The sequence below is a fragment of the Aphelocoma coerulescens genome, chromosome 8 (assembly GCF_041296385.1).
Source record: "Aphelocoma coerulescens isolate FSJ_1873_10779 chromosome 8, UR_Acoe_1.0, whole genome shotgun sequence".
In the NCBI taxonomy this organism is placed as follows: domain Eukaryota; kingdom Metazoa; phylum Chordata; class Aves; order Passeriformes; family Corvidae; genus Aphelocoma; species Aphelocoma coerulescens.
In genome coordinates, this window is record NC_091022.1 from 21,222,887 (window position 1) to 21,246,637 (window position 23,751).

Sequence of the window (23,751 nt, forward strand, 5' to 3'; positions counted from 1 at the left end):
CTCCGCCCCACGTGACTCTCCCGGCCCTCTCAGCAGCGTCTCCAACGGCTCGCGCCGCACGCAGAAACATCGCGATCTCCCCTGCAGGGCGGCCCCGGAGACCCCGTGGGCCTGGCTGGGCGGGGCCGGGCGAAACGCCGCGAGGCTTCTCCGACGTTCTCCGGCGCCCGCAATGAAATCCCGCCCGAGATCTCGCGAGCTTTCGGCGCGCTCCCCCCGAGCACGATGCCGCGCAGGAATGTGAAAGGCGCGCGCCCGCCGCCATTTTCTCTCTTTCTTGGCAGGCGGCGGCAGCGGCCGGAGCGGCGCTGGGGTGGCCATGGCGGACTATTCCACGGTGCCCCCTCCTGCCGCGGGCGCGCCCGGGGGAGGCGGCGGCGGGGCTGGAGGAGTGAACGATGCCTTTAAAGACGCGCTGCAGAGGGCTAGGCAGGTGTGTGTGTGTGGCTCTATCGAATCAATGGGGTCCTGGGGCCTAGAGGCCTCCCTGTCAGAGCCGTGGAACAAGGAGCGGGCTGCGCCCTCACCGTGCTCGGCTGTGGGGAGTGGGGGCCCCTCCGCAAGTGTGTGTGTATTGGGGGGAGCTTTGTCCTATCTACACGCCCCCTTTGCGCTGCCTGCCCGCCCTGGGCCGCGAGGTATTTGTGGCCCCGCTCCGCCATTGCCCGCGAGCAGCGCCGGGCTCGGCCCGAGGGAATTTGGCGGTGAGAGGAGCGGCAACGCGGGCTCGCTCCCCGACGGCGGGGAGGCGAAATCTCGGCGGGCGAGTAGCGGCGCGTTATCGGGCCCGGCCCGGCGGAGGGACAGGAGGGCGGCGGCTCCGCGGCGCGGGCCGTGTTGTGGTGCCCGCGGCGCCCGCAGCCTGCTCGGACCGGTTGGGCAGCGCCGCGGCCTGCGGAGCGAGGGCCCTTGCGGAAGCTCTTTATCCCGCAGTTTTATTTGTAGGTTCTGCACCACAGGCAATGTTTTCATCGCTTCTTGGGCGAAATGTTCGCCTCGTCTCTTAATAAGCGGTGGCGGTTTTGGCAGTATTTTATAAGCCGGTGTAGTCGGATTTTGAGGTTGTTTAGTCGGTGAGGCGCTGCTGTGAGACACCACAATGTTTCGCGTAGAACGCGTAGAGAAAGAAAATCCTCGTTTAGGAAAAAGTGTTTGGTGTTCAAAGGCCAAATTCTCGTTGTTTTTTTTTTGTTTTTTTTTTTTTTTTAATGGGTGAGGAAAATTTGGGAGGCTCTACTGTTGAAGGATGAGCATAAGTCTTTAAAACAGAAAACCTATATGAGCCTAACTGCTTTTGGCTTTTAATTATTTAGGGTCATTTTAGTGTGCATTATTTAAATCCCTGAAATCTTCTAGAGGACTTGGAATAAATATGGGCCGAATTAATTTTTTTTTCTCGGCTCACATCTGCCTTTTGTTTAGATTGCAGCGAAAATTGGAGGAGATGCTGGCACATCAATGAATTCAAACGACTACGGTTATGGAGGGCAGAAAAGACCTCTTGAGGATGGAGGTACGCACTCGTTCTTGCTGCATTTATTTTTGTGGAGTATGGCCACTGTGCCAGAAAGACTGCAGGTGGTGTTTTTGTTTGTGGATTCGTTTTTTTTTTTTTCCATAGCACAGCATTAAAACACTTTGTTCCCTTCATAGATCATTACATACTTTCTCATTGTCAGTTTAGTGGTAAAGTTTGTTTTAAATAGTTGTGCTCTAACCTGAAGTGAATGTAAGCCTGTTTTACAATATTTTACATGTGGTTTAAATGCTGCAAATAGAAAAATGCATGCTGGGGAAAGGGACAGAAACATTCAGGCTGCAAAATGACTGTGCAGGTGTCATTTAAGTCTTTCATGGTTGCGTGGGATTGATTACTGCTTGTAAATTACAATTAGAGCAGGAAGTGCTCCAGGAGCTTGATTGTTTCATTAACTTTATTACTGCACTGTTTCAAATAAAAGTATTAATGCATTTCATTGTAAAAGCATAGGACTTTAAAAAAACACAGGAAAGTAAATTTTCTACCGTGAAGACACTTCTGTGTTGTCTAATATTTCAGCCTACAGCGTGTGTGAGCCCTGATAAGATCATACTTAAATCTTACAAGTTGTTGCAGCTTTTTGGATTTGCCTTACACTGCAGTAAAGTTTTCTCCTGAAATGTGTGTGTGTCGTCTTCTGTCTCTTACAGAGCAGCCACTTCGAACTTAACAGGGTTTGATATGTTTAATATACACACAAAGTGCTAGCTAAATTACAGGAAGAAATCTCTGAGCTTGCTGAAATGTTCTTATAGGTCTCACAAAAGAGAAATGCCTTTTTTTTTCCTTTAAAAGGATTGAAACTCAGTCTACAGAATGTAACTAAGGCTTTATATCAGGAGCTCTTGTGTCCTACAGTAAAGTTTTTTTTTCTATGAAAGGTGAGGTTTTTAATATACAAAAATGAGCTAATGATGCTTCAGATGATATATGTAATGTATTCTTTTTATTTTATGTGTAGATGGCTCTTGGACAAGTCCGAGCAGTACAACACACTGGGAGGGAATGCCCTCTCCTTTTAAAGGCAGGAATTTTTATTTATTACCTGTGTTTAGTATGTAAACATGACATAAACTAGTGGATCTTTCTGGATTGACACAAATATTTCTTGGAATATGTGTCTGAGTTTTTGCTGCACATAAATTGTGGTGGTTCATATAGCGTTTATTTTGGGGTGGGAAGGAAGCATCTGAAGTCTTATCTTTTCAGATATAGGTTAATGATGCCTTTTATTTCTCTACTGTACAGAAAGGATTTGGACAATAGTGATTTAGTTGCTTTGAATCTGCTTTTTTTTTTGAAGTTTTATGCTATGAAATGCTTGATAATTTGGATAGGGATTTCATATCAACATTCAGATTGAGATTGCATTGCCATGTGATACTGTTGTATTTTCAGATGTTTGGTCTAGATTTGTGGTCATTGTCAGAATTATTTTTTTTAAGTCATTGTTGATTTTTTTATGGATTTGAGTTTTTTTTTCTTTTTTACTATAGAAGCATCATTAGCTTGAGCAGCCAACAAAGCTCAACTTTGTTCCTTGTCTTAGTTGGGTTTCAGTGACTGGGTATCTGTGAGCTATCTACATACAGTGCGTTCTGAAAGCTGCCTTTTGTTAAACTGAACAGATACATGGAAAAATCTAACATCTTTTCAGCTTTACTAACCAAGTGCTGAGTGTTTGTGAGATTTTTTTCTTTTATTCAGATGATCAACTCCCTGAAATTGGAGGAGAAAAAAGAAAGAAAGGAAAAAAAAGGGGGGCTAAAATACACTGGAAATTTACAATTCACACTAAAAGGTTTAAGCACTTCTTGAATTTCTTGGCAAAAAAAATTTAAAAAATCTTAATTTTGCAGATCAACCAGATGCTAAGAAAGTTGCTCCCCAGAATGACTGTAAGTAATTTTTATTTTGTTGCCAAAAAAACCTAAACAAGTGTAACATTGTCAGACCAACAGTTTGAAAGTGTTATGGTAGGTGACACTTGAATAAATGAGATCCAAAAAAATGGCTGGGGGTTTATGTCTCGTTGAAGCAGTGGGAGTCAGCTTTGTAAAACTGACAGGGGTGGTAGCAACAGATCAGTCTTTATCATTTTTTAACCTTTTGATAACACTTCTTAAAAGTGAAGAAAAATTTGATACAATTGAGTTTTGTTATCAAAGGAGAAGCTTAATTGTAAATTATACCACTTGTTTGAATTTAATTTTAACAATATTTGTTTATAGCTTTTGGAAATCAGCTACCACCGATGCATCAGCAGCAAAGGTAAGAGTTAGACTACATCTTATGTAGGATTTTTATTGGAATAAAGCGTTTTCAAGCAATTTTTCTGAAAAAGTGGTATTAACACATGAAGCATTTATTCTGCCTTTATGTGATCTGTTGAAATTTAGCTTCAGTGAGTCCCAAGTCAGACGCTTAAAATGTACCTACATTGCTGTCTCTTCCTTTCTCCACAGCCTAGGCTGGGGATCAAGGTTAATAAAAGGAATATGTGTTGGCTGGTTTTTACTACTTCAGCATAGGCAGCATAGCTAGAAGTTGGAAGTAGATCTGAAGAGAAAGGGGGTGATGCCATCTTGTAAACAAAAAGCAAACCTGGATGACCTAAGACCAAATAATTCAAACTTTATGTAGAGTATTACTCAACCTGTGTTTGTTACAACTTCATGGTTTTCGTCACTTGTTTCTTACCTAAACAATCAGATCCAACTATTATTATGCTTTGGACAGTTCTGAGATACTCAAAATTTTGGTATCCTTTGATGGATATAAAGATGAAACTTAAAATGCTACAGTAGCCTTTTCTGTATTGCACATCTGTTAATAAAGAGGGTGAAGGAGAACTTCTGACTGATTTGTATGACACATAAACCTTTGTGTTGTTTCTGTGTACTGTCACCTTATGTAGAACTGTGCTTGCATAATCACTTCCAAAGGTAGTGGGAGGCAAGTAAGCCAGGGTGATGATGGGGGCAGTAGCTTGCTTTAGTTTAATGGGACAATATGTATAAATGTAATGCTGGTTTGGTCTCTGGATGGTCATTGTCTTTTGTTTAACATTGTAGGTCTGTGATGACAGAGGAGTACAAAGTTCCAGATGGGATGGTTGGATTCAGTAAGTAGTATGGGTGTGTGGTCTTGTAGTATAGTGAAGGATGGTAGCAGATGCTGATAATACAAATAATCTTTCTATATTTTCTTTCTCCAAGTAATTGGCAGAGGTGGAGAGCAGATCTCACGCATACAGCAAGAGTCTGGCTGTAAAATACAGATTGCACCCGGTAACTACTGGGGGGGAGTTAACCTGTCTGTTTGGGGAAATGGAGGGGGCAGTTGGTAGGAAGTCCAGAAGATTGCTCATGGCTTCTAATTGCCTCAACCTTCATTTAAGGTGTAGTTTAATTTTTTTGTACTGATCTCAACTATGATGGGCAAAAGAAATGCAAAATGGGATGCATAGATTATTCTACTTCAGTGAATGTGAAGTTGCAGTAGTTTGTGTATTATGATTAATTTCATAAACTCTTTCTAACTTAACACTACTGATAAATTGGTTTAATTTTATGATTGCAGATAGTGGAGGCCTGCCTGAAAGATCATGTATGCTAACTGGAACACCAGAGTCTGTTCAGTAAGTGTTTTTAACTGATGTCAGGACTGTAATTGTGATTTTATTCTGATGGCAGCTAACATAACACATGGGGTGAATATATACTTGCTTTTGTCCACTGTGGCGGGGGTGGTTACAAGTACGAATGTCCTTACTTTGCATGCTGAATCAAGCAGCAGCTTTTGCTCTGAATTAAGCTTTGCATGTAACTATAGTCAGGGTTCTTGAGGAGGTAACTTTGTTAAATGTGTTTGGTAAAGGACCACCTTTTGTATTACAATATTGGGATAGTTTTATTATTTTGCAGTTAGTTTCTTAAGTTACTTTTGCAGATTGATTGAGTTTGCTTTGTATTTCTTAGTGATAGTAATCATAATTATTTTTCAGAAACTTTTTAAATTAAGACTTTCCAAGCAGGATAGGTGTGGGCAAGTGATACTTGGAGGAATAAGTATTTATTAACGTGTGTTTTCTTTCACAGGTCAGCAAAAAGATTACTTGACCAGATAGTTGAAAAGGGAAGACCTGCACCTGGATTTCATCATGGTGACGGACCTGGAAATGCAGTCCAAGAAATTATGATTCCAGCAAGTAAAGCAGGATTAGTTATTGGGAAAGGTGGAGAGACAATTAAACAATTACAGGTATATCTGTATCTTCTTTTAAATAAATTTCTTTAAAATAAATTTCCAGATAGTACTGAATCTGGATTTGAGTGGGTATTGACCTGCCTTTTGTCAAATAGGAGCGGGCAGGTGTCAAAATGGTCATGATTCAAGATGGTCCACAGAACACTGGTGCAGACAAGCCCCTTAGGATAACTGGAGACCCTTATAAAGTTCAGGTAAGGAGTGCTTCACAATTCAGAGCATTTTCAAATCTGTTCTGATGTTGCAGTACCTAAACGACCTTTCATTCTTCTTTTAGCAAGCCAAGGAAATGGTGCTGGAGTTAATTCGTGATCAAGGTGGCTTTAGAGAGGTGCGCAACGAATATGGGTCAAGAATAGGAGGAAATGAAGGGATAGACGTAAGCATGGTTGAAAAACTTGTTCACTGTATTTTGAGATGTTAACTTTAAAATGTTAAGCGGGGTAATACCACTGAAAGCTTTTAACCAGATTTCAGAAGTGATTGTGGCATGTAAGTATTACTCGATCATTTCTGAATTTACAATACTAAATGATGTGCAGCATTCACTTCACATTTCCAGCAGTTACAAACAATGTCAAGTAGCTGGAGTTTTTTATCAAATGTGCAAGTAAATTTTATGGCCAAGTATATAATACTATAATGTTATTGAAATTGGACTTTGGCCTTTACAGAAGGATGTTCAAGTCCACCCGTTAATGCAAGTCACAGCCTAGTAACTGTTCATCAGGGGAGAGGCTTAAAGTTTCATCTCCTAGAATCTGCATTTTAGACACATCATAAATTCTTTTCTTCTTTTTTTTTTTTTTTCCTTTATTCTGAGAAGCATAGTATCCACTGGAATTGCTACCACTGTGAGAACTTTTAAAACATAGATCACTTTCTGTTTGATGCTTTGGTCCAGTATGTGCTAGGCTTGTGACTTGATATTAAAAAATACCTTTTTGAAAAAGCCTGAAGTGGCATTGATCTTGCCCTAGTTTACAATTATAATTAATTCTAACCCTTTCATTGTGTGGATTTTTTGGGAATATCTATGTCATCAGCATCTTGGTTTGTTTTTTTTTTCCCAGGTTCCAATACCACGATTTGCTGTAGGTATTGTAATTGGAAGAAATGGAGAGATGATAAAAAAGATCCAGAATGATGCTGGTGTTAGGATCCAGTTTAAGCCAGGTTTGTAAAATGTTCATAAGTTTCTGTGAATTAAGTGTAAATTTACTGAATTGCACATACTGGAATAGTTCATTTTTATTCCAGATGATGGAACAACTCCTGATAGAATAGCCCAGATCACAGGGCCTCCAGACAGATGTCAGCATGCTGCAGAAATTATTACAGATCTCCTTCGCAGTGTTCAGGTTGGGTAACGTCGTTCAGTTTTTAAAACCTCCTGCCCATGTTTTGGAAAGACCCAAAATTTTCGAAAAGTGTGTGTAACTAAAGAAAATAATTTAGTTATGCCATTTGAATCTACTTCAAAGCTTGGTCTGGAATATGAATGTTTACTTTTACAGTTACAGTTTTGCAAGTGACAGTACTGATTCAAAGTCATGGCATTTCTTGATATGGCTGGTTTTTAGAGCTGGTGCTTGTCTTTTGTGTTGAAAGCTAATATGCTCTGACTTTTTGGTTGTAATCAGTGTTTAAAAGCTCATTGTTAGATGAGCCCCACTGCTGCATTTGCAGAAGGCAGACAAACATTACACCTTTGTACATGTGAAACTTTCTGCTTTCTTCTATATCCTTTCTTCCTTCATCTTTCATATGCAGAATTGTACAGAACATATTCAAAAATGTAATTTAGGCCTTCCATAAAAGGTACTGCTTTAACTACCAAAACTGTCTGAGTAGTGAATCAGTTTTTTCTTAAAAAGTGATGTCATGTAACCTGTTTGCATTATTTGTTTGCAGTAATTTTATAGTACATGCTCATTTGTTGCTGCTTCTTTTTAGGCTGGTAACCCTGGTGGACCAGGACCTGGTGGTCGAGGAAGGGGTAGAGGCCAAGGCAACTGGAACATGGGGCCTCCTGGTGGATTACAGGAGTTCAATTTTATTGTCCCTACTGGCAAAACTGGATTAATCATTGGAAAAGGTAATATATCTTATATATATACATTTATATGTTACTTTAAAACCACTCAACTTTTCTGTTTGGACAAATGCCATGCTATGGAGGCGTGTGATTAGCATGGTGCTAATAATGCAGATGCTGTATGTTCAATCCCTCTATGGGCCTTTCACATAAGAGTTGGACTCCATCATCTTTGTGGGTCCCTTCCAACTCAGAGTATTTTGTGATTCTGTGATTTTTTAAAAATTTTTAATTGCCAAATTATCTCTTTTGAAGACTTTGTGTATACTAATGGTACGTACAACTTTTCCTGGATCCTGTAAGAGGAGGAGCCAGTTCAGGGAATTTAACTTTCTGGTTTTGGTGCACTTGTAGAAATTGTGGACTTACGTACCATGTCAGCCTCTGTGGGGCTTTTTTGTCATTTGGGCTTCCTTACCCCTTTATAGGGAGGTTGGGTTTTAAGTTTATATTTACTGATAACCATGTGTGTCAGTTGTTACTCATGTCTGGTATTAAATGTTGACATGAATGGAAAAAAACAGACAAGGTTGTCAGAATTCTTTGCTGTTGTTTCTGAGTGACATTTTTGTGGTCTTTAAAATAAAAAAATAATTTGTTTTATTAGTGTATTGCCATTAAATTTCTATATTACACTGAAGAGTTTTTTTAAAATTGCTAGGATGTTCTTGATCGGCTTTTAAGAGTAGGTGCCTTTTCATATCTTTACAGCTTCCATGCAGTTGACTTTCTCTGATTTGAATCAGTATTTTTTGCTTTAATGCATGTCATAACAACTCTTATGTTGCATTGTAGGTGGTGAAACTATTAAAAGTATAAGCCAACAGTCTGGTGCTAGAATAGAACTTCAAAGAAATCCTCCACCTAATGCGGATCCAAACATGAAGATGTTTACTATCCGTGGAACACCCCAGCAAATAGATTATGCACGACAACTTATAGAGGAAAAGATTGGAGTGAGTGTATAACTGCTTTTTTGTTTACTATTAGAGCTAAATAGAGGTGAGAGCAAGTCTCCTTTGTGGATGCTTCTCTATCCTTTCACTTCCCAGATTTAATTAATCAGATAATAAATTGATAATAATGGTTATCTGGATTTAAAGTATTATAAACATAACAAAATCTTGAAATGGAAATAGTTGATCTCTTCAACATCCTATGGTGTGTTCTTGATAATGCCAGTTTTATGCATATGAGAAATTTGTTATGTTCACAGAATATTAGATATCAGTGATACTAAATTGTGTGTTTTGCTTTTCAGTCTCAGTATATTTGGGTAAAGTTCTAATCCAAGTTACACCTTCAGTTCCACTGCATTTTCGTTTGCATATGTGGGCATGTAATTAAATTCACTGATGGCTTTTTGTTCCTGATCTTACAAGCAGTTTTAGTTAGTCTGATTTAGGTGTATTGATTTATTTTAAAACTGAGTGTTGTTTGAGTGTGAGGCTTTTAGTGCAACTTGTGGAAAAATCCATGGGTTTTTTGTAAAATCCTTCACCGTCAAGAAGGGACTGAAATATATGCAATTTTTTAGTTGCTATTACTGCCACAGCTGCCTTTAACTGTAACTAGTCCTAAGCTTGATCAAACCTTAAAAAGCCTGTTTTCTGCAGATAACTGTCTTTATTTAAAACCAATCAAACCTGTTAGATGATTCACTTAGAGCGTTCAGATAAATGTTTTTAAATTGCTGAAAAATTGAGAACCTCAAGGTGTATTTTTGTCTCTGCTACCTTTGTTACAGGGTCCGGTGAATCCATTGGGTCCACCTGTTCCCCATGGTCCCCATGGTGTTGTTCCTGGCCCGCATGGACCTCCTGGGCCACCAGGTCCTGGTGCTCCCATGGGACCATATAATCCAGCTCCTTATAATCCAGGCCCTCCTGGTCCTGCACCTCAGTAAGTATTGCTTCAGCTGACTTCCTTCTTTGTAAGGTGACCCTGGGACCGGCTTTCACTGTGTGTGTATGACTTGGTCTTTTACAGTGGTCCTCCAGCTCCATATGCTCCACAGGGATGGGGAAATGCTTATCCACACTGGCAGCCACCTAACCCACCTGATCCAGGTAAGAAATGCACAGCTGTACTGTAGGGTGGGTATGTTTCAAGTACATCCATTCTGTCCTTACAAGTATATGCATTATACAGTTCACTTGTGTTACACTCATAAAGCTGAAAAACTCCTATTTTTCTGGATTTTTCTTCACTGATTGTCGTTTTACTTACGTTTTGCATTTTACCTATGTGGTTTGTGAGATGTTGAAAGTTAATTGTTACAGTTGGAATATGCTTTTTTACAAGTGTTATTGATACTGCATCACTATTTATGATACTTTTGCAAGTCTTGGTTCACTGATTTCGTGCAGTTCAAGTTTTCTAAAATTGATGTTTTTGCTAAAGTTCTTTATTGAGGATGTCTTTTTTTCTCTAATAGTAAATGACTTCTGATTTTAAACAGTCTTCACTGCTCTGCCTTTTTACAGTTAATGCTATGATGTTTCTAGGTTTTGTTCTATTAGAATTACTTTTAAGAGTCTGATACACAAATGTACTTTGTTGAGTCCTTTTTGAGGGCTAAAACCTTGGTAATTTGCTGTTAATACAGTAAAACTAGTTAGGGTTGTGTATTTTGAGCTTTTGCTTTTAATAGTTTTGTATATTCTTCTGAAACCCGTCTTTGTAGAATCTGTTTCTTCTATTTCTGTTTATCTTTGTCAAGACTGGGAGTTCTTACTTAATTACAACTTCCAAAGTTGTAGTATCCTGCTTTTCTTTAAGTTTACATCCTTTGGTTGGACTAGAGGATATGGGGAAATGGAACATCAGCCACAGAAGGCATGGTAAGGCTAGATGCTTGAGTCTGTTGTACCTCATTTGTTTGAGGTTGAGTTTTCTCAGAACTTGAGCCAAAAGATCTCAATTTTATTTTTTTATAAATGACAAATATTTTCTGATAGTCACTCATCCCAACATAGGATCCATTAGTGGAGAAGGGGACTATATAAATGTGTCAGGTTGTATCTTTGCAAAGAACCGTTGCTGGTTTTAGTTCCCAAGCTTCCGTGCAAGGTAGTTCTGCATGTATTCAGTTCAGTATTTAAAAATGCCTGCTGATATTATTTAGAAGTAGAATAATTCAAAGTGACTTGGTCTCAGCATAGCAAAACCACTATTAAAATGTTATAGCCTTTTTCACACCACCTTCTTTATTATTTTATAAAGTTACTTATCTACACAAAGGCTATGTAAGAAAAAATGGCAAATATTCCCTTGATAACATCTTGATGATTCTGTAACTGTTTTTTTGATGAATATTTCTCTTAAAAATCTAATGAAGTTGTCATATATGCAGTTGAAGTTGGTGTTTCTTTTGACTAGCATTTCTTTGGATTAATTTTCTACAGTTTTCTCTTAGTTACTCATTCCAGTGTAACAAATGGGTTATTTTAGTGTTTTTTTCAGAGGTGCTTTCTCCAGACCTGTGCTTGCCCTTGTCACATGAAAGTGGAGCTAGTTACTACAGTCAGATTTCTTTGGAAATTTAATGAATCCAGCTCTGTGTTCTTCTACTCTAGAGAAGTAGCTAAGGGGAAGGAGATGGGGAATTGAGCAATGGCTTGTTTGATATTTGCAGGTAACCTTAGAATATAGTCTGTGTTAGTTTAAATCCACTATTATTGATGCAAGCAGTGTAATTTAAAACAGGAAGTAGTGTGTTAACATTTTTTTCTGTATTCTGATACTGTGTGCATTTGAAGTGGTTACATCTGACTTGTCACAGGATTTCATTTAGCATTAATTTGTTGTTGTGGGTTTCTTCTTGAATGTCTTTTTCAAGGGATTTCTTCATCTTCCATTATTCACTGCCCTACCTGTTTCCTGTTTAGGGAGGATTATCTTTCCGTTCCCATGTAAAGTTATTCTAAAGTATCAGTTGTCTCCATATCCTTTTGTGAAATTCTCTCCTCAGTTGGCTGCATTTCTTTGCAGATACTTCTACTCTTTTAAGACTGCAAATACTGTTTGCAAATATATACTGGTTGTGTAAAACATACTATGTTCTCTAATAGTAGATTTTCAGGTATTGTGGATTGCCAATCTGGTAATGTAATCAATCTGTGACTCAGCAAGAATAATCCATTCCTAAAGGCTATATGTGAAAAACAGAGAAATAAAACTATAGGAAACAGCATCATTGGCCTGCCTAGATGTAGATAAAAATAAGGAACCATGGAGATAGATGCAGAAGATGCAACTGTTTCTATTATTTTTTATACTAAAAAGCTGTAAGTAAACAGTGATGCTTAATAGCCATGTATGGGGATTCAGGTTCCTAAAATGCTGTGTGTTTCTCTATTTTACTGTTACCTTAAACTGACAAGCATTGCAAATGCCTAGTAAGTCTTGTATTCTTCTGTTTCAGAAATATGTATTTGGCATGCCTCCTCCACCGGTGCCAGTGTCATTAGCGTGAGGTTCTAACAAAAGTAAAACCACTGAAATTGTTTGGTGCTAGAATGATTCATTGCTGCTACCATTTATTAACATGACTGTTTATTTAAACTTGAAAAATCTGTTTCTGTTTATCCCACATAAGATTAATAAGTGGCATTGTAGTAGGAAGGGTTCTAAAATTATTTTATCTCACCAGCTTTATGAAAGTACACTTTGTACAGTACATTAGTCTGAAACCTGATCAAAAGTTTATGCTAGAAAGAAAGAATACTTAAAGGATGTACGTGGATATTTTGTTGAGATGGATTTTTCCTTGGAGGAAAATAAGAATGCCTAGGACAGGATTAATTGAGGACAGCATTTTGTTCATAGTAGTACTATTATAAATGTTTATATTCTGTTTTCGTAGGTAAGCCAGGAACAGATCCCAATTCAGCAGCGTGGGCAGCTTATTATGCTCACTATTATCAGCAGCAAGCACAGCCACCGCCTGCAGCCCCTCCTGGTGGACCAGCTACAACCCAAACTAATGGACAAGGTAGCTATTGAGTGAAATGGACATTATTTCTCATTGCTGGAGGTGTAAATACCCCATTATTTTTTATTGTTGTCTTCATATGTGGGGTAAATTTATTTTAGGTAGCTGGTTTTCGTGGGAAACTATTGCTTATAGCCTTTAATATTGCTTTTATTAATTTCAGCAGTAATGAGAGTAATGTACTTAAGAGAATTTTGCTGCAACATGGGCTGACTTAATGGCTACATAGAACAGTCATAAATAAAAATGTAATGAGCTGTTGATTGTCATTTGCTTAAACGGTCGCATCACTTCCAGTGGGTTTAGGACAATTACAGTTGTGGTATTTAGTTGTGTTATTTTAATTTTTGTGCCTGGGGGAGGCTTACCACTTGAATTTTGGTGTTTTGTATTGCTAGTGGTATGCACTTCCTGAATCTTGAAAACATGTATTTTTCACTAGTAGTTTATACTTGTAGTAGCTCGTACCACAAAGGTTTATAGTGTCAGATTTGAGTGATGTCATGTGGGACCAGTACTGAAAATTTCTGTTGATTATTTGGATTATATATGAAACAAACCCCAGTAGTTTAGTTTGACTGTTTTTAATATAATTCAGGAGATCAGCCAAATCCAGCACCAGCAGGGCAGGTTGACTATACCAAGGCCTGGGAGGAGTACTACAAAAAAATGGGTAAGTGTGCAGGGTTTTTTTTTTGTTGTTGTTTTTTTTCTCTTCCATATTCATAGTGTAATGTGTTAGGAGACTTGCATATTTTGCTGGATGAGATTGGGTTTTTACCCCCAAAAAAAAAAAATCCACAGTCACATGTCTTCTGAATCAAATACTGCTGAGAAACAGACTTCAATTTTGTGTTGGTTTTAGGCATTTCATGGTACTGAAGGTAGTAATCAGCTTTACAAAAATGCTTCAAACTTAAGGAGTTGTCTTTGATTGTTGGGAAACATCATCTTTTGAATATTTCAATCTGAGTATTTAGAAGTATATTTCCCAAGTTTTGAAGTTCAGCTTTGATCTCCTTTATGTAGCTGTTGTTTTTCGAGTTTGATAGTTGTTCCCCAATTCTCTTCAGATTACATATAATTTTTTTTCTTGTAACTTGTTTTCTGTGTTTCAGGTTACTAAAGTATCATAATTAGCTTCCATTTATACTGTGCCCTTTTTTAAATAGCATTTGCTTTGCAACACTTGAGCTGTGTTTAAACTGCAGGTTACGTATTGTTGGTAGCACTTTTTATAAAAATGAAATGAATATGCTGGTTAAGTTGATTGTTTCATTGTTTTCTGTATAAGGAGTGTGTGAGTTTTATGTATTGGCACTGTTTAAATCACAGTAATGTCCTGTAGGTCATGTTCTGTCCATGGTGTCCGGCTGTGGATCACTGTTGGTGGTGGAGGTCTGGATACTGAGCCCCAGTGGGCTTAGGAATGCCAGTGCTTTCCCAGGTGTCTCTGACCAGAAATACAGCAACATCCTGTTAGGGATGTGTCTTTGTTTGCATGGGAGGGTTTGGTGGCTGTTTTGCCATCTTCCAACTGCACTCAGTTTTCTCATGGAATATTAAAAGCATTCAGATTTAAGATTAATAACATGCTTAATTCCTCTTAGAAACCTTCCACTGTATTGGTAATTATTTGCCAAGACATAACTACCTTTATTCTTTATTTTGGCACAGCATAAGTGATGAATTGAACAGAAAATATATTATGATTATTTAGTTCAATAGTTGTGTATCAGACTAAAAAAATTACAACTCCCAAACACAAGATTTTTAAGATGATAGGCCTTTCCATTTTTCTTTTTCCTGCTTCATTTAGCTATTTCTTCTCAATTCACTGTCACTGCTAGTTGTGCTCACATTTTAAAATGCAAAGTTTTGGGTGATTTTTACTGTTTGGTTTTTTTTTTTTAATGTAATTTGTTGGCAGGGGCTCAGCCATCTTTATAATTTGCTATCTTGGAAAGGAAAGTCTGGCTTGCACTAGTCTTGCAGTTGCTCAGATTAACTAATAGCTAGTTATAAGGTGTTAGGATAGAGTTTATGGGAACAATTCCAAAGAGGAGTGTGAGCCAAAAAAATACATTGGGAGATAAAAATAGTTGCTCTTAAAATGCAAAATGTAAAAAGTGCCAAGACAATCAACTAAGAAGAAAAACACAAGGTCAGTTCTCATCTTAATTTCTTCTTCTAGTTTGGATTGAGTTCTTTGCCTGAAGGAGAGTTCTTGATGGCTGGACCCCATATAACTTGACTGTGTAAATCATGAGAACTTTCTGCTGCAGAATCTTGATGTGGTAGATAGCATTTCTCTTAGAAAAGAGGAATTCAGTTGGATGTCATGTTAAATGGTGGTGATTTTCCCCACCTCGGTAACCATGTTAAGCAGTAGAAGATCTGATGGGCAGGAAGGTTGTCCAACAACAAGTTCATGTGGTCTCCAGGCTCTCCAGTACCATTTTTACTGCAATCTTCTGTCCCCATTAACTTATGCCAAAGGATGGGAATTACAAGTCCTCTTTGATGACTCAGATTTTTCACAGCACAGATAATTTCACCAGACTTTGTTACAGAGAACTGAACTGAAACTCAAAGAGTTGTTGAGCCCAACCAGTTCTGCTGTTTTGCTGCTTTTGCTATTGAAAACTCTTTTGATAATCCTTGTGGCAAGCCTCTGAGGGTAAACAGTACTGAGCTGAACAAGTTGCCTGTGATATTGCAATTGGTGTTTTGAATTTTCTCATACTTAGTCAAGTATGAGTGATCTGAAAATGCTAAAACACTCCTGAATATGCCCATCCAAACAATAATACTGTTTTCAAAGTGGCTTCCTTCTGGTGTGATATGACTCTGCTAACCACAGAGAACACTTCACTGTATTTTTTAGTGAACAGTGACTTGAAAGTGAGCCTGTTTTCTGACTCAGAAATAAAGTGGCAAAGTCCATCTCCTTATTCAGACCCTTGTTTCAGGGGCTACTCCTTTGAGTAGCAAATACTCCAAAAAGTCTCTTATGGATAACAGTTTCCTTTAAACATGAAGACATATTTTAGTAAATGATCTGTATGTCACTATTGAAATTCAAAAATTTATTGTTTAAAGTCATTCCCATATACTGTGGGCTTGATGTACAGTTAAAGGATTCCATAATAAAATAGTGGAAGTGTTTTTAAAAGATTGCTCAGCATTGTAGTGGGAAAGAAGAAACAAAACAGTTTGCTCTTACTAGAATCACTCTTGATAATGTTGAACGGTAAAATCTGCTGGCGTTTCCTTTCTCAGCCCTCCTTAAACGGGAGGTGTTCTGTGTTTCTCATATTTACCACTCTTATCTGTAAGTGTTCCCATTGACTTTTGATATTAACAAGCAGGTGCAGCTTCTACACTGAAGGGAAGCTTTGACTAAATTGCTGAATTCCATGTGTAAGTTCAGAACTACTTGCAGTTAGGGAAATGGTGCACCTAAAATACCCATTTCAGGACAGAAGTCCAGTTTGACATCTTTGAGTAGATGTTAAATTTTCTATATTTGATTTATTACTTGAATTTCAGTGCTGCCTTGACATAGTTGGCTAAATGTCCAAAGGTTCTTGGGTCATAATGTGCAAAAAATCCCTTTTCTTTGATGTTCAGTTGTGTTGACAACAATTTGTACGTACAGTTGTTATCTCAAAGTAATGGTGAACTTGGGAAGAGCGTATCCTTGGATAATTTCTAACCATATTAAAGATAATTTTTATTAAAATAACTGATCAGAAGTGTAAATTGTAAGTTGTAATTCACCACATTTTTAAAGTTGTAAAATGTGATTACAGCTCCAAAGCATTGAAGAAATTTAAGTTTTTGTAGAAATTCCTTTACTGTATAAGCTCAAATAAAGATGGATGGACTTCCAGAGCTTACCTACAGTGTAAGTAGAAAAACTAAGTTGTAAAGGCAGTTGGAAAATTGAAGGTTGTATTTCAATGGCTTCCAGGATAGTGCTTTGCCAAATACTCACATTTTCTGCTCACAAGTCATGTTTTTGAGAGGATTAGAAGACTACACATGTGTAGGAGTAGTGTGAACAGCTAGGATTCTTCATGTGAGTTTTCTTTGTTAAAGTATTTTCAAAAAACCCAACCAGACAAAATCAACCTTCTGTCTGACATCCTAGAAAACACTTCATTAGAATTTTTGATATTCGTGTTCCTCAGAAGGTTGCTCAGTGGTTGTATTCAAGTAAAAGGTGAGGTGGTTTCAGGTAGGATTGAAAACTTCCAGCCCTCATCCTGTGGAAGCTGCCCCTTTTTGTTCCTAGCAGAAGAGACAGTTGGATGCACAAGGAATTGTACAGGGGGCAGGCTTGCATTTTGCTTGGGTTTATTTCCTGCAGGGTGATGGGATGTGGTGGTTTGTTTTTGTTGGGTTTGGGTTGGTTTTTTTTCCTAGTATCTTAGAAAATGCTTGCAGAGGTGGTGGTTTTTAGTAGTATCCTAATTCTGACTGTAGAACTTTTGATTTGAAAAATAATGGATTAAGAATGTAAATCAAAAGTGTCATAGCAGAGTAATAAAATTTCTGGTTTGGAAGTTCAGGAAACTTCAAATGAAGCACTAAGTATAAAACCCTTCTGTCTGGGTGCCTGCGAGTGTGTGTCGACAGATGTTTAGTGCTTAGAGTGTGTTACTTTGCTTAGAGTCCCGTACATTTTGTAGTGGTAACTGCAAAAAACACCTCAGAAATTGTAAAGAAGGTTGTGGTACCAAGAGGGCTGTACTTGATGTTTCTGAAGTTGGGGGGAAAAAGGAAGTAAAGATGTCTGTGACAAATCTCCTGTGGAAGAACAGCATGACTGAACAGTTGGTGGTAATTTTCTTTGATTGTTTTGCTTGGTTTTTTAATATGCTGAAGAGTCCTTGTGTATCAGTCTGTCACTGTTAGGGATTTTAGTCTGTCAGTTGATTTTGTTGAAAGGAGTAGTAATTCTGAGCTGTCTGGGAGAGTGTGTTTGCACACGCTCTTGTTTGTAGAGGATTGGAACTTCTGTGAGGTGTGGAAGCAGGTTTTAGGACTGGTGGAGTAAAGGTTTACAAAAATTATTGCCTTTTTGAAAAATATAACCTGCAATAACCTTGTAATTGCACAAAGGATGCCAGAATTGGGGAAGTGTATGAACTGGCATCTGCTGAGCTAATGAATGCAGTCTGTGAAATAAGATAAAATTAGTCTAGGTGTGGATTACAAAGTGTTTTGCCTCTTGGTGTGTATTCAAATACTACTGTATTAATCATGTTTAAAGACTGCTGTTTAGGTCAGCAGGCTTTAAACATGATTCATTATTATGAATCAAAAGGCAGAAAAAATTGTCTTCATGGTTCCTCAGTTTTGATTTACATGGGAATCATTACATTAAAATAATAGAATGAGGGTTCAGGCTGAAAAAGCCAGTCACAAGTTTATTCAGAAGCCTTGGAGGTATATTGTTAGGTGATGTTTGTCAGGCGCTGAGATCTTGACGTTTTCTCATTTCTATTGCAACAACAAAGCTGTGTCATTGTAATTACTTGCAGGTCAAGCTGTTCCTGCCCCTGCTGGGGCTCCTCCGGGCGGGCAGCCAGATTACAGCGCAGCGTGGGCTGAGTACTACAGGCAGCAGGCAGCGTACTACGCTCAGACAAGTCCACAGGGAATGCCACAGCATCCTCCAGCACCACAGGTACAGTCTTAAAGTGGTTTTTGCCTGGCTTCCGTCTCAGTGGTTGTAGATATTTTTTTGCATGTCTCCTGCTTTGTTCCTTTGGAGTATGCATCTTTTTTTCTAGCAAAATAGCTATCAGAATAATTAGTAGATGACTGTTTACCTGATAACTTGAGTTCTGTATCTATCCATATGTTTGGTGATTGTTTTTTTTTTTTTTTTTAAAAGAAGAAAAACTTTCTCCTCCCAGGGTTTTGAAAATCATGCAAGAAGCCACCACCATTTACATTAACCAATTTTTCTTTCTTAAAGGCTTCACTCCTGAGTTAGCTCAATTTAAAGGATTTTCTTTAACTTTTTGTGTATCTCTTATGTATCTCTTCTGCACAGGGCCAATAATAAGAAGTGGACAATACAGTATTTGCTTCATTGTGTGGGGGAAAAAACCTTTGTTAAATGTATGGATGCAGACGCCTTGATGAAGATCTTAATTTTGGTTAAAAAAATAGTGTTTTTGAAAATGTAAAAAATATCTATCACTACTGATAGGAGGTAATATTTCTGTGTAGAAATGAAAAAAATGGTTTGTTTTTAGTATTAGTGTAGATGTACACATTCCAGCAAATGTATTTGCAATTATGTGGTCAATGCTTTGTGATATAAATGTACTTTTTCAATGTATACTTTATCACTTTTAAAATGCCTGTTTTGTGCTTTACAATAAATAATATGAAACCTCCTGTGTCGGTAAGTTGGATATGTGGGTATATGCAGAATTATAGGATTGATTTGCAACGCTGAATCAAGGTACCTGTACACAAATGAGTTGGGTTTTTTTTCCCCCCCCCATAAACCTTGTTGAGTTTAAAATCTTGTGATTAGCATGTTTTTCCCCTCTTGCAGAATAGCTTTAGAAGGAGGATCTCTTTCATTCATTGTATTTTGCTGCCTAGCACCAGTAATCTTGATACCTTAATTTTCTTTCTACTTGATTAAAACTGCATGTGTTTAAGAAGATGATCTTTTGGCATACTTCCATTGCATTAACAGTGAAATTTCCTTTTATACATGACCACTGTTTCAGACCTGTGCAGCTGCTATAACAGATAACTTTTGTTTTTAATTGAGTACTTCAAAACTGTTCCTGCATAACTATTTTATGGATTTTTTCAGACTAGTTATAAAACTTAAGTGTAATGTGCTTAAGCCTTCAGTTCAAAGTAGTCCACTTCAAAATTCAGTGTAGAAAAGTCAATGTGGTAATGCATAGTAGTTACAAAAATTGCATCTGTCCTTAAAACGCTGTTTTGTTTGAGTGGTGGGAGTGGTTGAGAACTTCCTGCAGAGCAGATATCTTCTCTTTTTGTAAATATTCAAGTATTTGAATCAACTGATTATTTTTTTATATATACTTGAAACTTCTTATTGCTCTAATGCTCATACTAAAAAGCTGATTCTCTTGAAATCCTGTGTTTGCTCTTTGCATATTTATTGGCTCTTTGCATATATTAGACTACATGCACTACAGTCTGTCTTGCCATTGTCTGTTGAAGTGCAGGTTTGATCCAGCCAGTATAGAACTAGCTCTATAGGGGTGAGGAGGACTGTGCTGTGTATCATCCTTGATTGTTCCTTCAAGGAGCATTGCACTGTAAGTACATCAGAATGACAAATTGATGAACTGCAACAGTATCTTTTTGTCAATGTTCCACATAATGCAAATGCTGTACTTGTGTGATATTATGTTGGAATACAGTGCTGGTATCTTAGGAAATCATAATTGCTTCTTAATTCAGCAACGTAGGTTTGCTTATATATACATACACATAATCTGAGTTTTGTGGGTAAGTATTCCTGAAACTTTTAGCAATAGCTAAAGAAAATCATGTTTCTGTTTATCTGAGTAAGAGTTTTTTTCATTAGTACTCCTGAGACAGCTGTCATTCAGTGTTTTAAAGTATGCATATCGTAACATTGAAGTCCTTGGAACCACTTGTTAGACAGAGTTGTCTTTGTCTTCAGATAGTTTGCGGATATGTAGTGATGTAGGTATGTTTTAAATAATTCTATAACTGTTAATTGCTTTAATTTTTGGAACACCGTGTTGTTGCTTTGAGAACAAATTTTTTTAGGGTGGCTGCACAGAGAAGTAAAAGTTAAGGCTTGAAAACTGAAGTAGTTTTTTCAGGTAATCAGCAATGTATGTATTGTGCTGTAGAAATAGAAGGAATTATTTTTATCCCTTTTAAAATTAGGACTTATGCTGGTAGCTTGCAAAAGGCTAGGACAGTATTTGCTATCTTTAGTGTAGGGTATTAAGTTTAATAGTTCAGGTATTTTGCATGGTATTTTGTAGATAACCTTACAGAATGGTGCATTTATTATGTACTAAACTGAGCAAAATTAAATTCACTGGATTCTTTATCATTCACAAAATGGAGGCTGTTGATTTTGATTCATTTTAAGGTATAAAATCTTTATTAATTGCAAACAGTGCAATTATTTATACTTCACAGTGCCTTCCCAGACCTTCCACCTTAGGTTCTGCTGCAAAAAAGCAACAGGTAAGCACAACCTAAGGAAGTATATAAATTAATATATTTCAGTACATTAATGTTGTCCCTGTGAGATCTTTGTGGTTGTGTATTGAAAAGCAATCTGCTGCTTCCCCAAATGCATTGTTACTCACGGTTCCATTTGAGTGGAAAATCATAAGTTTTTAAACAACTGTTTCTATTTCTAGGTAAATATGTATTTTTCCTTTTTCTTTTTTTTTAAGAGAAGATTATTAGATTGCAGTAATTGAACTTGATCAGAATAAGTAATTTTTGTTATTTTACCTCACATAGATAATTGTTGCAATTAAAGAATCAAACGCTTTCAAATATGCAGGAATTGCTTCGGTTAGAAATGTCAACAGCCTTCACAAATGTTTTTTTTATACTAGGGCACTATTCCCACTTAAACCATAAGACCTAAATGTAAAGAATGACTTCTTGTTGTTATCACTGAACTTGATAACTTGTCTTAGAGTTATAGTGTGTTAGTGGAATCTTTAGATAACTTAGTTTGCTTATTCATACTTGACATGGTAGGAAAAGAGATTTTGGAGTTTGAGATGAGTATGTTTTAACTGAAAAAGCATGAGCACCAGTTAAATCTTAACAGTACAGCAAATAATATTTTATCGCTATAGCAGTCAGTGTATCCTGTTTCTTGATACTTTTAACTGAATTGCTGAATATTTTGATAGTATAAAATGTTAAATGTCTTACAGATGATCTGGTACAGGTTTTTGTTCTGAGCTTTTGTTGTTGGTTTTTTTTAGCTTAACATAAAGCAGCATCTATTTGGTTTTTTTGTTCATTATTCTGTTTCTAAAATGTGCTGCTCCTCTTTCAAAAGTCCTGCTTATCTGTACATCAAAGAAAAATATTCAAAAATACTGCCTTCATTTTCACACACAGTGCTGAAGATGCTGCAAGCACCAAATCATAGCTCATAGAATCAGGTCCTGAGATAGTTACTACCAGTAAAGAGGAATCCTTTGAGTGTATGCCATTGGTGAGCCGATGAGCATGGACCATAGAAGGGCTCCATGTAGAAGGTAAAATTGGCAAAAGCATAACAGATTTGAAATGTATCCCATACATAATGATGTAGGGTATAATTTTTGTTTTGATCACTTTTCATTCTTTTAAGTATTCTTTGTTTGACCATAAATGTTCCATAATCTGTTAAGTTTTTTAAACTGTGATTTAATAATATAAACCATCTATTTTACTTTATATTCTTCTAAACAGCCAAGCTAATTTTTGAACTGAATTAATAGTTGTGCTTCAGTTTCTCAAGCCACTTAGTATTTCATCTGTAGCTTAACATGTAACTTCATTTTTGGCATGAGAAGAGGGTAGGTTTGTACCATTTGGATTTTGATACTGTGAATTTAGTGTGGGGGTGAGTCATTTATTCACTTCCTTTTTACATGGTACTTTTTCCTTCAACTGTTACTCCTAAGATATCCTGAACAGACTTTCAATTGTTAATTTAGCCTGTGGGAGGAGATAAGAGAAGAAAAAGCAGTGTATTGGGATGTTGCTAGTGTGTGGAAGGTGAGATGTTCTTGTGTGTAGCACTTGAGGTGTATTGGCTTCCAGCTTTCTCACTGCGGGGCTTACAGGCATGCTGATTTGTGCAGAGCACAGTGTTTATTTTCCAACTCTGTTTCCAAACTCATAGATCATGGGCCAGCAGTAGATTATTGGAGTTACCACAGTAGCCAAAAGGTAACAGGACTTCCATAGAAATGCAGTGAACTTTTCCAAAAGGTGTCTTGAAATGCTTCCTGCTTACCCCACCCTCACCCCTTAGTGTCCCACAAGGAATGTGAAGAGTGAGAAATTTTGAAGGGAAGCATAATGTTCCAAGTAGGAAAAGCATTTTCTTACGCTTTCTGCAGGCTATACTTCACTAGGACATGGAATAAAATATCAGGTGGATATTATTTAGTGTAGCTAAATTATAAGTCATCTGTTTCACTTGTCCAGGCAGACAGGATCACTATTCACTTGCACAGCCTATCTTGATGTATTTCATCTTTTTACTAGTGGTGTTTTATTGGATGGTAGAAACTGTTTCTCCCCTGTTCTCTTCGGAAGTAATTCTTCAGTTTTCCATTGCATGCTAAAAGCTTTTCCATTTTGCTTTTTTTTCTGGAAGTGGGGGGAGGAAGGGAGGACTGGGCTTTTCAGAAAGCATACAATTGACAGGATTCCCTCTTCCCTAGTAATAGCTTATGAAACTCTTGTGTATGCACAAATATTTCTCTTGCGTGCATGTGAAATGCCTTTTCGTCCTGAGAAAAGTGTTCTCTGCAGAAACTACCCGTGTGTAAACAGAAGATTGGCTTTAAAAGGCAACTGTGATGGGAACAGTGTCTTAGGGAGATGCAGCTTGGACTTGAGGTAAATTGAATGCTTTACAAAAATGTGGTTTTGAGCTTGCATTGACATTGTATGTAATATGGGTACACATTAACTGTATAATGGTTTTTGTATGGTTTTTCTCAATAAATGTAAACTGATGAATAATAATAGCAATGTTTTTGTCTTTTTTTGCTCCTATCCCTGCCTTTGTTATTTTGAAATAACAGCTTCAGACGAAAAATA

The 23,751-nt window shown here is 37.5% G+C and overlaps 1 protein-coding gene across 12 annotated transcripts in view; it reads left to right on the forward strand.

Annotated features, from left to right (window-relative positions):
* The first annotated feature begins 164 nt into the window (after nucleotides 1–164).
* The window catches only part of FUBP1 (far upstream element binding protein 1), a 34,435-nt gene continuing 10,848 nt past the window's right edge, over nucleotides 165–23,751 (forward strand). The window contains exons 1-23 of one of the 12 annotated variants that reach the window (XR_011152464.1): nucleotides 170–433; nucleotides 1,423–1,513; nucleotides 2,502–2,564; nucleotides 3,400–3,438; nucleotides 3,772–3,811; nucleotides 4,615–4,664; nucleotides 4,759–4,830; nucleotides 5,123–5,180; nucleotides 5,641–5,803; nucleotides 5,905–6,003; nucleotides 6,087–6,188; nucleotides 6,883–6,985; nucleotides 7,070–7,170; nucleotides 7,766–7,907; nucleotides 8,703–8,863; nucleotides 9,655–9,809; nucleotides 9,897–9,976; nucleotides 12,775–12,903; nucleotides 13,502–13,576; nucleotides 18,456–18,601; nucleotides 20,142–20,234; nucleotides 21,100–21,147; nucleotides 22,051–23,676. Coding sequence is in view for 8 of the 12 variants with exons in the window: in XM_069023094.1 (XP_068879195.1) it covers nucleotides 320–433; nucleotides 1,423–1,513; nucleotides 2,502–2,564; nucleotides 3,400–3,438; nucleotides 3,772–3,811; nucleotides 4,615–4,664; nucleotides 4,759–4,830; nucleotides 5,123–5,180; nucleotides 5,641–5,803; nucleotides 5,905–6,003; nucleotides 6,087–6,188; nucleotides 6,883–6,985; nucleotides 7,070–7,170; nucleotides 7,766–7,907; nucleotides 8,703–8,863; nucleotides 9,655–9,809; nucleotides 9,897–9,976; nucleotides 12,775–12,903; nucleotides 13,502–13,576; nucleotides 18,456–18,601; nucleotides 21,100–21,147; nucleotides 22,051–22,056 (2,037 nt within the window). In the remaining 4 variants the exon portion in view is untranslated. The other 11 variants (XM_069023094.1, XR_011152465.1, XR_011152463.1 and 8 more) reach the window with 11 other exon arrangements.